Source organism: Falco peregrinus, chromosome 3 (assembly GCF_023634155.1).
Source record: "Falco peregrinus isolate bFalPer1 chromosome 3, bFalPer1.pri, whole genome shotgun sequence".
NCBI lineage: Eukaryota > Metazoa > Chordata > Aves > Falconiformes > Falconidae > Falco > Falco peregrinus.
The window spans coordinates 103,653,252-103,669,740 of record NC_073723.1 but is presented as its reverse complement, the minus strand read 5'-3'; the positions used below and the strand labels follow the sequence as shown (position 1 = coordinate 103,669,740).

Sequence of the window (16,489 nt, the reverse complement as noted above, 5' to 3'; positions counted from 1 at the left end):
GAAGTCTTATGTTGTAAAAGATTTGTTTCCTCTTTCTTGGTGAGGATGATTGGAGCTGCCTTTGCAAATAACAATTTGAATTATCAAGTAGGAGATACGGGAATAAAATACATCATTGTGTCTTTCATTTACTTCAGTAAAGCAAGCTTAGTTCACATGGTGACGTCTGTATCAATACAGTCATTATGCTGAAGTAGGTTTTGTTGCTGATGAAGGAAGTGTGGTACCTATACAGTTTAATAATGATACAGCTGTGGTGGGTTGACCTTGGCTGGATGCCAGGTGCCCACCAAGCTGCTCCATCACGGCCCTCCTCGGCAGAGTAGGGCAGGAGAAAATAAGATTAAACTCCCCCTTGCAGGTCAAGAAGGCGGCAGTTTAGTGAAGCAACAGCAAAGGTGGTGCGTGCGGAAGCGAAGTGAGACAGAAGATGTTATTCCGTACTTCCCATGGGCAGGCGATGCACGGCCGCTTCCCAAGAAGCGGGGCTTCAGCGCGCGTTGCGGATGCTCCGGAAGGAAACGTCACAAATGACAAATGCCCCCCCCTTCCTCCTCCTCTCTCTCAGCTTTTGTATTTGAGCAGGTGCCATGTGGCGTGGGACATCCCTTCCTGGGCCAGCTGTCCCGGCTGTGCCCCCTCCCAAGGCCTTGCCCACCCTGTCCTTCCCACCTGCCCACACAAGCACGGCACAGCGGGCTGCTGTGGGGCTTAGCCAGACCCAGTGCAACAGCATAAGGTGATCTGTTCAAACTACGTTTCTTGTCATGTTAATAATACGTTAAATAGCCATGTATTAGATTACTTGTAAGTTATAACAAGCTGTTTTAGTTAAAATTGGATTTCAAATAGAAATGTGGAATTTTTTCTTATAGAAAATATTTTTCATGTAGAAAATATAGAAAAAATAGAAAAACGAATAACTTATTCAAATTTTAAAAATGCAAATGAACTGCAGTGTTTGTACCAAGTCTTCTGTGGAAACATGCTTTTTAAAAAAAAATAAAGCATGTATTATTTCTAGATAGATTTTTAGTAAAATTCATTTACTTTTCTGGTCATCTCGACCATTTATATTCTCAGCCACTATTCAGAAATGGAACAAAGTGGGTGTTACTCAGCTCCCAATCAGTTTCTTATTGTTTGAATAAATGAGATTTTTATTAAACTGAAAAAGTAAAAATTGTTCTTGCAAAAGCAGACAAAGCTTTCTAAGCTCTGGTTCCGGTGCATCAGCCAGTAATTCTTTAGATTTAGTATTTGACTCGTTAAAGCTATATGGTAGATGCTCAATGGTTTAAATGATATTAATAGACTGGCAGACATAGGCCTCATTAGAAATGTGCATAGTCACATTTTAAAATTTTAATTTGTTTTATTTTTGAGTAAATATTTTTAACTTAAATTTTGTTTTATCTTGTTACTAGAAGAGTTATATGTTGTTTCTGAGTATATGGGGAGATGACATAATACTGAGTGGGGTTGGGGAGAAGGAGTGTAGCTTAGCTGTTCACGCGAAGGTGCTTCCTGCGTCTGTTGGATCAACACGGAAGAGGTGTAATTTTTCAGTGAATCATCAATTTACAGTGAGGATCAGGGTGCATGCAGTCTCCCTCCAGATGCTCAGAGTGCTAGTAATCATCATATTTCCCTCCTTGTGGAGGGAACTATACCACCATTATCCCTGAACTTATGAACATCTCCTTTCATGTGCATTTATTTTGTGCCCTACTTTCTTTTTGCTCTGCTCTGTGATCAGTATGCATTGCATCTATTGCACTGGGATCCTATGTTCCCTCCCATGGGTAGGGGAAACATTCCAAATCCCAGAATTCAGTTCTGACAGATTTATTTTTACTTGCATTGTACATTTAAAAAAACAAGTCTTGTTCATCCTGGATGATTCCATGGAGACATAGAAACTAGTGAAAGCAAGACAGATCCTGAGTATTTCAGGGAAACATTTTTTATTTTTAATAGTTGCTTAAAGCTGTCTTTTTTACTCTTACTTACGGCAACTCAAAAGCCTGATGAGAACTTGGGAGATGCAACATTTTAAATATTCAGAACATTGCTGTTTCTTCATGTAAGGTATACGAATTTCAGGTTCCGCCGGCCCCCCCCCCCCCCCCCCCCCCCCCCCAAAATCAGGACCGATACCACCATTTCTAAAATACAAAGACTACTTTGGCTTTTATACACACTTCAGTAGCTTTTGTAAGCTTGCTGCATTTTGTGTGTGGACACTTTTCTTTAAAATTTGAAGTGTATCTTATAGTCATAGTAATGAAAATTTTGCCAACCCCTCCTTATTTAAAGTGACTTTTTGATAGGTTCTTTCTAAATATCACAAACTGTGCAGTTTTTGCCAGGTATCTTTTTTTCCCCTCTCCTTATCTCCAGTTTTTATAGCTTTTGAAAAGAAATGGTTGCTGGTCTTGAAATTCTCTGCTTCCTCTCACCACCGTTTTTTGTCCGCTTACACAAACAAAAAACTTGGAATGACTCCTTGCTTATGTTAAGGTTTTACACTGCTGACCTTTCTTGTCTTTGCATCCCTTGGCATGTAAAAATCAGGAGCAGTTACTTCAGAAAATGTCATTTGGCTTGAATTTTTTTACTGTCTCTTCAGAGACACTATTTACTCCCTTGTGCCTTTCCTCACCCCCTGTTGGGATTGGGTTGTAGAAGAACAAGTAACTGTGCTCTCAGGGAATACAGCAAACTTAATACTGAAATGGCTTAAAATAGTTTTTTCCACAGGTTCCTCATTAAATTTCTGTGTACAGTTGATGTCAAAGAACTGCTTAGTCTTTGAAGAAATTTACTGTTTCTTCACTGAAGAGCACAGAAGTGTAATGAGTTTGTGGACAGAACTGTTGTTTGGCAGCTCATTGCTGATGGCTGACCTGTCACCTTTCTCTGTGTCCCCAGCACTGGGAGCATGGGATGTGTAAGGGACGCGGCAATGGAGGGCAAGTCGCCGTGCCACTAGGCCAGGAAGAGAGGGGCCGTACCCTGTCGTGGCAGAGTCATCTCACTGGCGAGTGCTGCCAGCATGCTGTCTTCTGCCTGTTTTGGTGTGGAGTTTTCTTTGTTGTGCTTTTTAAAACTAATCATATTTATGAAGGGGGCATAACAGTCAAAGTCTTTGGCCTCCAGCAGTGGCTGGGTGCCGCGACATTTGGCAGCAATGGCAGTCTAAGATATTCCTGATCCTCTCTTTCTTTTTCACCTCCACTCATTCTTGCCCCCTCAGTTGTACTGACAGAATGGTTTGTGGGATTGTTTTGAACCAAATAAGTGCACAGATCTGGCTTGTTCTTTTTTGTGTGTAAAATCTTAAAAAAAAAACAAACAACAAACCAACCAAACAAAAACCCCCATGTTTTGTGGCTTTAATGAGAAACACTTCAGGGAGCTAAACAGTTGTCGTGCTGTAGCTTGAGGGGGATGAGAGGGACTTAAACTTCTGCTGAGCAATGTGAACAATTTGTGAGTGCACACCTGGGTCACCACCAAACTCTTCATGACAGATCAACTTGCTTAACCCTAATACCTCTCTTTGCGGATCTTGGAGATCCATGGGCTGTGGAGCATTGCACTGCAGGCACAAGGTGTTCACCAGCTGTGGTGTTCCGGAGTGCATCTTCTGTAACCACGGCTCACATCAAAGGGGGATTGCTCTCGTTCAAGCTGAGCAGCTGGGAGGTTGAAGGGTAGTTCTGTTTGAGGGTAGCTCGCTCTGGCTTGGCTCCTCCAGTTACAAGTGCTGTAATCAGTAAGGCAGCCTGCAGGCACTCAAGTGAAACTCTGCACTGGTCTCCCTCCCTATAAATTCTTCCTGCTAATGCAAGTGAAGTCATTTGTATGGAAATTCCTCCTGTTTGGTCGCAGTATACAGTAATTTAGATTTGTGCAGATTTGTTGTGAACAGAGCGAGTTTTGGTTTAAAGATTGTGAGAGAACGCTGCAGGCATGTAGGTTCTGGAAAACCTTCTGCTACCAGAAGTCCTTTTTTTTTTTTTTTTTTTTTCTCTCCCCCTTTCCCTAGAAAGTCATATGGAGATTGAAATTACTCCCAGATTCATCTACCTACATTTTTTTTTTTAAAAGTGGATGAAATTCCATAGTCACCTTTACAAATGTCAGTGTGCTTAAATGATATTTATGGTAGCAAATAAGAAATTGTAAGTTGAGTTTTTTCTGCTACTGCTGGCCAGAAATTTGCTAATTGGTTGTTGGGGTTAAGGGTTGTCATTGGTGAATAGTCACATCTTCACAAACACATACGTAAATCATGTAAATGAATTTGCCTGGTAAAACTGTCTGGCAAGGGCAGAATTCATGCTGAGAGGAGACACTTCCTAACCTGACTGGGCAATAGCCTCATGGCTGGAGGCTCCTTTAGGACATGGAAAGACCTAGGCAGAAGGTCCTTAATTCAAATCAGAGACATTAAAATCTTGAATTTACTTCCCAAATCCCAGCTGTTTGTTTCCCTTCCTCTTCATCCTTCCCGAGGTGTTCCAAAGTCTTGCTTTTGTTGCAGTGTAGAGCAAAAATCTAGAAAGAACAATTTCTTTTTTTCAAAATGGGATTCTTGTTTGCCAGCCTACCCTGTTATTCTTAACTACAATAGACATTTGAAAGGAAGCCTGATGAATGGAGTAGATTGTGCACTCATTTTGAGATATTAGCATCTTTGTAACACAGTTCAGGTAATTAAAAAATAGTCTGACATTTCCGTGTGTGTAGCAGGGACTGGGCAGAGGAGCAAGGCAAGTGGGGAAAAAAAGAGCAGAAAGCTTCCTACCATTTTCTGTGGGCTTGTTACAATTTTGAAGTGTTCAACTATCAATACTAAAATAGGTCATTCTGTAGTTAACTGAGGCAATTGCCCAGAGATGTATATAAGGCCACCTGACATTATTTTGGCAAAAGAGGCAGTTGCACAGGGCATTATTGTGTTTGGATGCTAGATTAGCAGGGCCAGTTTGGGGGCTAGAATTTGTCTGGAGTGGTGGTGGGTTACCTAGGAAACAAGGATTAAACTTTCCACAAAAAATCTTAAATGAGGAGAGTAGTTTATATTTTTAGGAGTGTTTAGCTTTGTGTTGTATACATAATTAGATGTGCATGTATGTGTGCCTGACTGCAGTATCTGAAAAGAAAAAAATCACGTAAATGCTTTCTTTTTGTGGTGTCCTCACAATAGAGGAGGTAGGGTCTCAGGTATGTCAAGCTCAGAGGGAGCTGAAAAAGAGAGAGATTGTTTCTCTTGAGGCAAGTTACTGGCTAGTCAGCATTTTCCCCGGAGATGTGCAATTCAAAGGGGGGTGAAGCATCACCTGAGCGCTACCTTTGGCGTTTCTCAGGGGAACTTGCTGTGTTATACACGCAGCCTGGCACTGTAGTCCCTGGCATGGTGGGATCAGAGGCAGCCTGCGTCTGGGCTAATGCACATCTTGGGTTTGTAATATTTCAAAGAACTTTTATTTGTCTCTTTAATTGCAGTCTTTGAATGAGGAGGAGTATGATAAGTGCATATTGTTTCTAATATAGTACTCTTGGTATCTTCTGAGACTTTAGCTTCAAAGAATAAGTTTCAGTACTATTAAAAATAAACTGTTTTCATAGTGAGTTTATAACTCTAAGGATTCAGAGCCAAGGCTGCCTGCTCTGCAGTGCTTGACTTACTCCCTTTCAGTCTTTTGTGTGGAGGCCTTTGTGTACTGCATGGTAGGGCTGGGGGTGCTAGCTTCGATAAACCATGCTGAGGATAGAGTAAAATATTGTCTAAAAGATTGTAAAAATAGTAACTTGGTACTACACGTTCTTGCTGTGACATTCTCATCACCCTTGCTTAGCTTGCTGTCAGAAAAAGAAGTCTCTTTCTATAGTTAGCATGGGAAGGCGTATCTAGCCAGAAGAAGAGCGAGCTTGGCTCTAATCTGTGGCCTCCATCAGTAGCGCAGCTGGGAGCAACGGCCTTACTTCAGAGCTGTGCCTGCAGGTGAGGGGCTGGGGGATTTGTTCCTTTAGCTTGTCCTGCTCTGGGACTTCTGATGCTTTTGGTGTAGGAGGTGAGCAGAACCAGGAGGGTTTGTAGCAAAGGCATTGGGTGCCCGGAGTCATCAGAACTCTGCCGTGGTGCTCCCTGGGCTTCCCGTTCTGCTCCTGCCCTGCGTCTGGAGAGGAGGGCTTCCTCCCAGAGTCCGTGCTCTCTCTGTTTCATGTGGTTTCTGAAGCTGTTCATACTGCTTTCACTCCACGTTTCAAATACATAGCTTATTTTCTGTAACACAAATTCCTTTGGGTCACAGCTGCCTCATGCCAGTGGCTTTCCTAGCCCCACATCTACCTAGTTACTAGGCTGTTCTTCATCAGTCGTCTTGTAGGCCAGCTGGTAGCTGCTTTTGCTGGCTGCCAGGATAGTCTCATGGAGACAGTGACTGAGCACGGTCAGTACATTGGGATAGAAAGAGGCGAGAGTTTTCTGCACTGAACAGGCCAAAGCAGCAGTACATGGTAGGTGTTTTCAGCAGCAGTGTTGCTGAGGAGGTCAGTCTTCGCTGAGGAAATCCCTATGACTGCATTGATTTAGGTATGTCTAGGCTTAAGTGCCTTGCCCCAGTAGCACTATTGGTGTGTATCTGCAGTGGTGGCTTCTGCCTTTTTTTCTTCTCCTAATCTCACTGGCCTGCTCTGGGAGTACAGACCCGGTGTTTTCTCTCAGAATGGCTTGCGAAGAAGACAGAGTTTGGATGGCTTACGTTGCACAAGGTCAATCAGTAGGGGTTGCAAGTGTGCCCCCTGTAAGATTGCCTTGACAGCATCTGCAGAACTCCAAGAGGACTCCAAGAAACGTCCTTGCTTTGGAAGAGACCAGTCCAGAGTACGCTTCTGCAAGCTTTTTTGGAGGGGAGCAGGGCAGGAGTTCGCTGCTGGCTCACCCAGTGTTGATTTGCCCGTTCTGCAGTACCGTGCAGGATGGCGGCGCTGAGCTGTGCTGCTCCATGTGGATTTCCCAGACAGCTGGCACTCACCGGCAGCCTCTGAGCCCAACAGCTGGAGCCTTGTTCACAGATACCATACTTGCTGAAACTTCCTCTATATTAGAAGAAAAAACCCTTTTATAATTTTGCTTTCTTTTTAATGCTTATAATGTTAGCGGTTATACTGTGAGGAAGAGGTATGTATGTGTGTGCAAGCATTTTTAGGTGTATATATAAACACACACAAATTAAAATTTTGACAGAGCTGGTAACAGTGCAGCATAAGGATGTAAACAATTCTGCATCCTGTTGTAAGACAATGGAAAATGTCAAAGACGAGTTAAAGGTCAACCTAATTTTGTGGGTTTATATAACTGCATATTTCTCTAAAATTTTTTTTTTTTCCCCCCCTCTTTACTGTGAAACTTCCATGAACTGAAGCTGTGTAGAAAACAAATTACACTGTGGATAGCACAGCAAAGGGTATCAGCTGCACAGGAGGTACCCAGGTTATGAATATTTTGTTTTAGGTTTTCACTCTTACTTGTCCTTGTGTTAGTAACAACAGAGGTAAAACTTTCAGACTAAATGTAACTTTTTAATTGCTGTTCTTTAAGGTTCACAAATGGTCAATATAGCTGTTATTGCTAAGTATCTCTGCTCAGACCACTGTACTCAGTGGTATTCAAAGGTTTACCTTAAACCAAAGGCCATAAAATCAGGAAAGTAGCAAATTAATGGGAAAGGCAGGGTATTATGAAATAGTTTGGATTGCTTGACTTTTTTATATGTACCAGTGCATTTGTGTGTGATTTTTTTTGTTTTTTAAAGTAGTTGTAACTAACATGTATCTCTTAGCCTTGCAGTTACTAATTCCCTTTGGTGAGGAAGTAGAGTGGACCTCCTAGGACCTGAAGAGGGAAGGCAGAGCAGTTGCTGATGCTTGGGAGGTGTGTTGTCCTGGGGGACAGTATGGAAGATAAGTGAGAATCCCCGAGGGGAGGACAGTGCTGGAAAAATTTCATCCCTTTTACATAAAACTTCTTTGAGAAAGAGGAAGAAGAGTGAGCAATAACCCTGATTGTGGGGAAAAAACACGAACCTGATGTGACAAAACGGAGACCCAGCACAGGAGACTTTAGAAGCTGGTGACACCACGTGAAATGAGGCAAAGAGCACCAAGGCAAGTACTTGCCTTCAAACTACGGAAGACTGAGGGAGACTGATAATGTTGATGTAGAGGAAGCTTTGTCAGACTTGAGCTTCTAATCTCAGGTGTTCAGCAGTCCTCCACCAAGCAGCAAAACTGCCAGTGAGCTTTTTAAAACATGAGTTCTTTGTATGAATCTTCAAGGTTTGTTTGGGTCAGGCTTTCACTCTTTTTCTCTGCAGTTAAGATTTGACATTTTACCCCACTGACATGAAAATCTACTGGTTACTTTTTTTGTTGACTCAAGGACTTTGTGCCAGGGCTTTAAGGAGAGTCAAATACTAAGAAGATTGGCTCTGTTGAAACCCTGACATCAGTCTAGATGTGGCCAAGGAAAGGCACTGTATGGGCCAAGGGATGTAAATAATGGATTTCATTATATGACAGTAATTTGTTCGGTATAGGCTGGGATGGTACTTTCAGAAGGTTCAAGACCCTCTGGAATACTTTGCTCTCACCTTAGATGTGCTAGAGAGAATGAAGTGATGGTGTTTGGGTACTACTCGGTGTGAAGGCCAGATGACAGTAGCCTGTAGGTGGGAATATTGTAAGGTAAAGGCACATGGAGAGATGCCTAGGTACTGTGGTGACAGGGCTGTGCAGATACACAGAGATGCAGAAATTCCTGGGTCAGAGGCCTGAAGGAACACGGAGATGGAGAATGGTGATATTAGCATATTTATATAGACAATGCAAGGTGGTGGATTCCTTAATTTTTTTTCCAAAAGGTTAGCGGTTTGGATCAGAGCTAGAAGTTTGTGATGCTAAGCTCTTATTTCTTCTCTTTTGTAGCATGAATGGAACATAACAAGTCCCTTTTCAGTCCCAGTGACTGTAAAAGAAGTGCTGGCTTCAGACAGCATTTTGCAGGTTTCTATCACTTCTTAAAAAAGGAAGAAAGAAAATCTAAATGTATCAGTTCTCACTGTCTGCCTGTAATGCTGCTTGCTTCCTCCTTTCTGAAGGAAAGAAGAAAGTGCCTAGCTGGATGTGTAGATGATGTGGATCACCCAGTAGCAGTCGTGCAGAGCCTGCCTTCTCTTGTCATCCCAGTTATTTCCTGGGTGCCTTGTGGGGTATGCAGGAATTTCAGAACAGAAGACTGGAGAAACCCACCTGCTGGCTGGTGGCTGCCCAGAATGAGCAAGGTGCTCAAGTGCTAGCCAGCGTGCTTCTCAGCAATCCTGCTGCTATTTTGAGATGAGGCATCTGAAATCAGGATTGCCAGGGAGACGGATAACGCTCGAAGGAAAGTGCCTGGCGCTGCAGCTGGAGGACGGCAACTGTAAGAGCCCCCTGCTCAGAACCCACTGCCCGGGCCCCACCTCTTGTGGCAGGTGCCTCCCAGGTCCTCTTCAGAGCATGTGCCACAACTTACTTATTTTAAGATGTAACTGCTGAGTGCAGTGCCTGTGTGTAGCTTAGAGCACTCACTCAGGGTGTGAGAGCTCCGAAATAATTTCTCTTGGCAACCTGGGGATGCAAGTTGGCATCTTCGGGCTGTGCAAAGTCCCTGTTGCCAGGCTGGGATGAGGAGGGGCATTGCACTGACCTGCTGCTCAGAGCCGAGCCCCTTTTACAGTGGAGACCATGGGCTTCTTGAGACAAGCAAAAGAGCAGGGAGCCTGTTGCACCGTAGCTCAGTGGCTAGGGCCCACGGCAGGGCAGAGTTGCAGGTTCCAACTCCTGCATCCTTGAACTGTCTGTACATTTTACAGTAAACAGACTATGGATAATAACCTGAAATAATTTCCAGCCATGACTGCCTTTTGTAACTGTTCCAGGTTGGCTGAGTTACCGTTATCAGCCTCTTTCACAGCATCTAAGCCCTCAGGTTTTAGATTCTGGTGCTGTGAAGGGAAGCGTTGGACATCTGATGGCTTGGGCTGGACTCCTTTGATTGCGTGCAGAAGTAGGCTGTGACGGGAGCAGTCAGGTCAGGTGGGCAGGCACTGTGGTGCAGAGTTAGATGATGGAAAGTGCAGGTTCTCTGAACAGCACTGCAGTCTCCCAAAGCACAGGACTGCTGTAAGCCAGGGGAGAGAGGATTCACTGCCCAGGCATCTGTTTAGGAAGGCACTCAGGAGCAGAGACAGTCCAGCATGCTCTTAGAATAAGTTAGTGAGCACTGTTTTTCATACAGGAGGTCAAGGGTTTGATTATGGGAGGGAATTTGGGTGCACGGCTGTGAATTGATGGTGTTTATAAGAAGTGGGAGGGAGCACAGTAAAACAAAACCAGTAGCTTTCATAAGAAGGAAGGAGTTAGGTTCCTTGGTGCAGCTATACAAAGGGCTCAAATGCAAACTCTCCCACCTTGCAAAGACGGGGAATGTAAATTGCAGGCTTTTAATTGACATCAAATGCAAGAAGGAACCAAACAGAAAGTGGGAACTGAGTCAAATAACTAAAGATGAGTATAAATGAAAATAGTGCAGGATGTGGGTACAGAATTAGAAAGGTCAAGGCACAAAATAAGATGCTGCTAGGAAGAGAAATTGAGAGCTACAGTAAATAATTTTTAGGATGTCAAAGTCTTTGCTTCACTTTCCCAAAAGGAAATAGCATGGTAGTTGACTTGGTATAAAATACTTCTTGACTAAAAATAATGTTACTGTTTGGACCTCTGTGTCATCCTCAAGTGAAAGTTGATACTGTGGACTCTTCTTTGTGTCACTTGCATCTATGCCACACCAGAATCTTGAATTTACGACTTGCATTTTGGCATGACTAGTGCTAACCATGGTTATTTGCAATGCTATCTCTGCCTGCTTTACATTGCATGTGCCTCCCAGAGGAGGTCTTTTAATCTCATCTTTCTTCACCCTCGAGCTGTGTAGACTTTTCTCCAGTCAGTGCACAAAGAACCTACTGAGCTGCTCCTTCCCTGAGCATCAGTAGGATTTTCCAACATAAATCTCTCATCTATCAATGGATTAACATGCTTAAAATGCAGCTCACTGAGTGGATTAAAGAGGTCAGGCATGGGCAATAATAGTACCTTCCAGTGCAGTAATGCCAATTCAGATCAACCCAGGACGTTAGTGACTGGGAGTTACCAGTTGAACTGCATCAACAGAGTGTGGTTGCAGACTAGCATTGTGAATTTCTCTCTGGGTAGGATGGGGAGCTAGCAAATGTGCAAGGTAGTGAGCTGTGCAAGCGGTGCCTTCCCATTTCAAGGAATAGAAAGATACACAGATTTAACTTGGACAGATTTTAAGACATTTAATAGAAATAAATTGTGGTGCAGTGGGACTTCTTGTTTTGTCACTTTAAAAAAAAGGAACTGTTTACTGGGGGAGAGGGGCAAAAAAATCCCAGTATCATCTTTATTATTCATAATTCTCTTCAAGTGTGAATAATGTTTGCAATAATATTTATAACTTTATTCAGATCTGGGCCTCAGATGCCTGGCCCAAGGCACTGCTTGGTGTCCTCCAGCTATCTTCTTGAGATGATTGTGGCTACATCTGCCTCTCCCCTCTGCTGTGGGTTGCTCTGTATGAATGGTGATGGGACTGATCTGCACAGACATGTGGATTTTATTCTATATTTAAAACTTCTTTTTTTAAGGGAGACTTCCCTTTTGTTTTTAAGCATCTAAAAGCCTTTTTTGTGTATACCTGCCACAGTACTCAGTGCAGCCAACATTTTTTTCTTTGGAAGTATATAGCTTCTATTACAGAACTACTGTGTTTGGGCCCCCTTGAGAAGTGAGCCACTTGGAAAAATGAGTCACAGTTTATTTCCGAACCTTGAAGTGATGGGTATGTTATTCTTATTCCCCTCTGAATTTTTGAACCCATTTGTCAGTGAAGATGAGCTTCAGCCTTGGTTAAAAAGAAGCAATCATGTGGCAAAACAGTTGAGCAGTTCAAGTAAGGGCCAGAGAAACTATGACCTGTATGAAAGGTCAGGTGTGCCATTCTCTACCTTTTTTTTTTTCTTTCAATTTTTTTCAGTGGGTTTTTTTTTTAAAGTTCAGTCATTCTTTTACTTCTTCTTGGAAGGAGTTGGTAATGCAGTTTTGGTGATGTATAGCATCCCAAAATAGGCTTTTGCGTTTGGAAAATCTGTTAAATAGAGCAATTAGTGATTATGTATTGGTTTGTTTCTAAAATAATTAAGATGTTTTTCTGTAAGACTATTAGCAAGGTTATGATTGTTCTTGTCTTATTTTGTTTGTCTTTCTTTCAGGAAGACATTACCAAGCAAAATTTATAGCAGAAACTAGAATTTGCTCATAACCTAGTATAGTGAAATGGAGACTATGTAGCTTATGATAGTTTTGAGCAAAAAAGAATCTCGCTCTCTTTCCTGTGCTAGTAATTAACTCTCCTCCTTCACCTGAAGTCCTTTTTCACATAAGTTTTCTCATCTATGCATGTTATTATAATAGAAATAATACTTAAGATTTCTGGACAAAAGATGATGAGTAAATTCTCGTCATTACTGGATTTCTTGGCTGCCAAATGCCAGGTCATGGGTGTTAGTAGTTAGGTGAATGGAAATGGACCTCGGGGCAGCAGTACCGAGTACGCACCTGAACAGCTGGTGTGTCAGGAGGCGACTTCGTCTTTGAGTGTTTGCATCCATGGATTCTGTAGCTGGCCTCAAGGTAGCTGTACAAATGCTGGCTTTTTTGTTCCGTGAACTTCTGAAACTTCTGCACCCCCATGTAGATATAGTTCTTTCATTTCTATTATGAAAATGAAGTTGGGGATATAAGGATTTGGTTTACAGGGATGGGTATTTTAAAAGTGATCCTTGAGCATGTGGAGAATGTGGGAGGAGAAATACAGCATATGCAGGCCAGCCCTGAGAGCTGCTGGGAGGCTTTCAGGAGTGAGGGGCCAAGGGTCCCGCATGCCCAAGGCAGCAGGGTGGCCAGACCCAAAGTTATGCTACCGAGTCTTGGATTTGAGGTGTCATGATTATATAGAAATCTGAAGGGCTAAGATGGGCTCTTCTAGGGCTGAAACTGTCCGTGTGCTTCCCGTGTTCTTGCCAGCAGCTGCTAGTTGTAGGCGTTGGTCTGAGATGGTACCTGTTGAATGCTATCGAAGTTGAATGACCCTTGCTGGAAAGTAAACGCAGGTTTTCCACCCAGCATGTTTGAATGCAAGAGCTCAGACTTAAAATGAGACGCTTGCCATTTTGAGTATTAAAAGCCAGTGCTTTAGGTTGCTTTTTCTTTAAATGGCCTGAAACCTCACCAACTTGTATCTTTGTCTTCATCCCCTTTTCTTCTGCTGTTCGTTGTTCTGTCCCTGTTGTAAGCCAAATGCCTGTCCCAGAGAGCATCTCTTGTGAGCGTGGCAGTTGCGTAGTGTCAGATTTGTTGTGTGGGGTCAGGCCGTTCGCTTTGTGTTGCTCGTGAGGCTAACAAAATGAGTGTCAATTTACTCTGTTATGCCTCTCACTGTTTTATGTTATGCAGGTGTAGGTCAGGCAAAGTGAAAGGAATGGGAGTTTTAGGTGTCTTTTACTCCATCTACTTTGTCAGAGGTCCTCATTGACTCTGCTCCTCTCCAGAAAATGCAATAGAGATGAATTAAAATGGATCATTTTTTCCAGCTTTTGTGGTTGTCCTTATTCTGCTTCATTCTGTTTTGTTCCTTCTTCATCTCCAAAAAGGAAAGCCTTCACAAACCTCCAGAAATGCATGATGCTCATGTGCTGTGTGGGCTCTGCTGGCACTGGGTCTACCTTTTATTTAGTCTTGTGTCCCTGAATTCTGAGGCTGAGGAGCCACTGCTGTAAAACACTGAAGGTCAACATTACATTGACAGTGGCTTTGCCACAGATTATGTAATTTTGGTTCTGGGTGGTGACGGACAATGGTACAGGTTGGACATGGCTCCTGGCCCGTCTGCCCTTCCTCTTTGTGTGGCAGCATACTGTGGTTCAGCCTGATGCAGTCCATAGTTGTCCTGAGGCACAGCTGTGCCAGGTACTAAAAAGGGGAGGCTAGTTAATGAGGGGTGTCTGAGGGGCAGCCTGGTAATATGAAAGTATGAAAAGATGCAGAAAATGAAACTGTTACTTGGCACGTGTACGTAGCCTTCGGTAGCTGGGCGCCTGTAGTCCCGTTTCACTCAGTTTGCTGTTAGTCTTAACGGAGGTCAGTGTCTTCCTCACCCGAGTTAACAGCAAGACGTTTTTGTAGCGTTCTGTACTTCTGCTGAGGAGGCAGCAGCAGAAATCTTGTAGTGGTGTGGTGGGTGTTGCACATTTTTGGGCTGGTTGTAATAACCATGTAAGGATGATGGCTCGTTGTCTTGATAATTAACAGAATCCACTTGGTCTGAGGTGGGTAATTTTTAACTTCAAGTGCTTTTACGAAAGGAAGACATGAACAGCACCTGCTAATAAACAGTTATTTCAGAGTTCTTATGTTGAAAATTATGTTATTATTTTTGCTATACAGTCAATGGTAATGGGTATGTATATTTTATTATTCATAAATAAGATAGCTACGTATCTTCCAGTGGGATGCTGTTAATGTGCCAAGCAAATGCCATGGTTGGTTTTTTCTTTCCCTTCTGCTCTCAAGAGAGGATACAGTGTTTTGTGGTGGAGTGTTTTGTTCTGATGGATGCAGAAATGGGTGTGTGCACCCTGCACTCATGGGTACCGGCAAAGGCAGCAGCGAAGCGCATTTTGCACTTGCAGTGGAGGGCGGTGACGTGTGGGAGGTCTTGTTCCAGTGGGCATTCTTGTTGCAGTCCTGCACCTATCTCAGTAAAGCTCTACCAGCTGCACATGGCAGCTTGCCCTTCGCCGCAGGCAGCTGCACCGCAACAGGGAATGGAGCTGTGGGCTTCGGCCACCTTCTGAGCAGCTTGGATTGAGGCAGCTTGAAGGAAGAGAGAGTGAGCGAAGAGAGTGAGCGCTTGCGTTCATGTGCTTGGGGCTGGTACTTAGTATTGTGAAGTTTTTTTGTGAACAGTTCCTATGCCAGCTCTGCTAGAGTCGTATCCAGAGTTCGTCATATTTGATACGTGAAGGTCAATGCTCTCTCTTTGAAAGTCATCTTCATAAATATTTTGGTAGCTTGCAGGTCTTTGTTTTATTGTTTCTTTATTCTACACTACCCAAAGAATGTTTTCCAAATCAGGACTCCTATTTTGTATTTTTCTTGTGTTTTTGAGTTTGATGGGGGTTGGGGGGGGGGGTTGCTTTGTTTCTTTGTTTTGTTTTTATTTTTTTAATCCTTTCCCTCATTTTCTACCTTCCCCTACCTCCAAAGACTGACAGTGACTCCCTCATGCTTCCCAGTTCTCAGTTACACCATGGTTAACTTTGAGTCCAGTTGGGAAAACATTTTATTCTTCTCCCGTTCCTATTCTGTTGCAGATTTTGACTTGAACTATTTTTGGCATTGGAGCAAGTTTACAGACTATGTGCAGTGTGTCCTGACCTTCACTGGTGTGACCGGTTACATCACTTACCTCTGGCTTGACTCATCTCTCTTTGTGGAAACGCTGGGCTTCCTTGCAGTGTTCACCGAGGCTATGTTAGGCGTTCCGCAGCTCTACCGTAACTACCAGAACAGGTCTACAGAAGGAATGAGGTATGTTTGTCTTACGTAAAACAAGTGTGTGCATGTAGGTTAATCTTTTTGTAGTGTGGGAATACTCTCCTGGGAAGGGCAATGTCATCTTTCTAAATTTTACTGGAAAACACAGCAGCTGTCGGAGTCAGTTCCCTGTCAGTAGGAGCCAGCACAGCACTGCTGACAGCAGCAGCAGCCCTGTCACACCTCCGAGGGCTGACCTATTGTCCGAGTCCAGCTGCACGGTTCCAAGGTGAAACAATTTTAGTGAAACCAACATGAAAAACTACTGCTGTTGCCATTAGTAACATATTGCAGTTCAACTCAAACTGTGCTGCACTGGTAGTTAGAAATGGACTAAAGAGATCTTGCATATCAAAAGTAATGAAGAGGAAGAAAATATTTTGAGCCTGAGCCTGCAGTGAATAACTCTGTCAGTGTAGCTTGCATATCAGCTCATCACTTTTTCTCACATACCTACTCATCACTTTTTTGTCACACATTATTGTGTATGTAGCAAATGACATAAGTATTTATTTTTTGTATCAAAACTTGTAACTGACCTTTAAAAAAGCTCCAATGAGATGTTTATAGTCATGACTAGGAAACGTTCTGTAAACAAGTGTGTGACAGAAAGCTTTAATCTTGTGCCCACTGTTGGGGTGTTAAACTAGGCTATCTTCTCATACGGTTTACTGGATATCTCAGTGATAACATGAAG

At 43.1% G+C, this 16,489-nt stretch overlaps 1 protein-coding gene across 3 annotated transcripts in view; it reads left to right on the top strand.

Moving 5' to 3' along the window:
* The window catches only part of SLC66A2 (solute carrier family 66 member 2), a 65,738-nt gene that overhangs the window by 27,132 nt on the left and 22,117 nt on the right, over positions 1-16,489 (top strand). For all 3 annotated transcript variants that reach the window (XR_008746463.1, XM_055799590.1, XM_055799591.1), the window contains one exon: positions 15,570-15,786. Coding sequence is in view for 2 of the 3 variants with exons in the window: in XM_055799590.1 (XP_055655565.1) it covers positions 15,570-15,786 (217 nt within the window). In the remaining variant the exon portion in view is untranslated. The remainder of the gene's footprint in view (positions 1-15,569; positions 15,787-16,489) is intronic.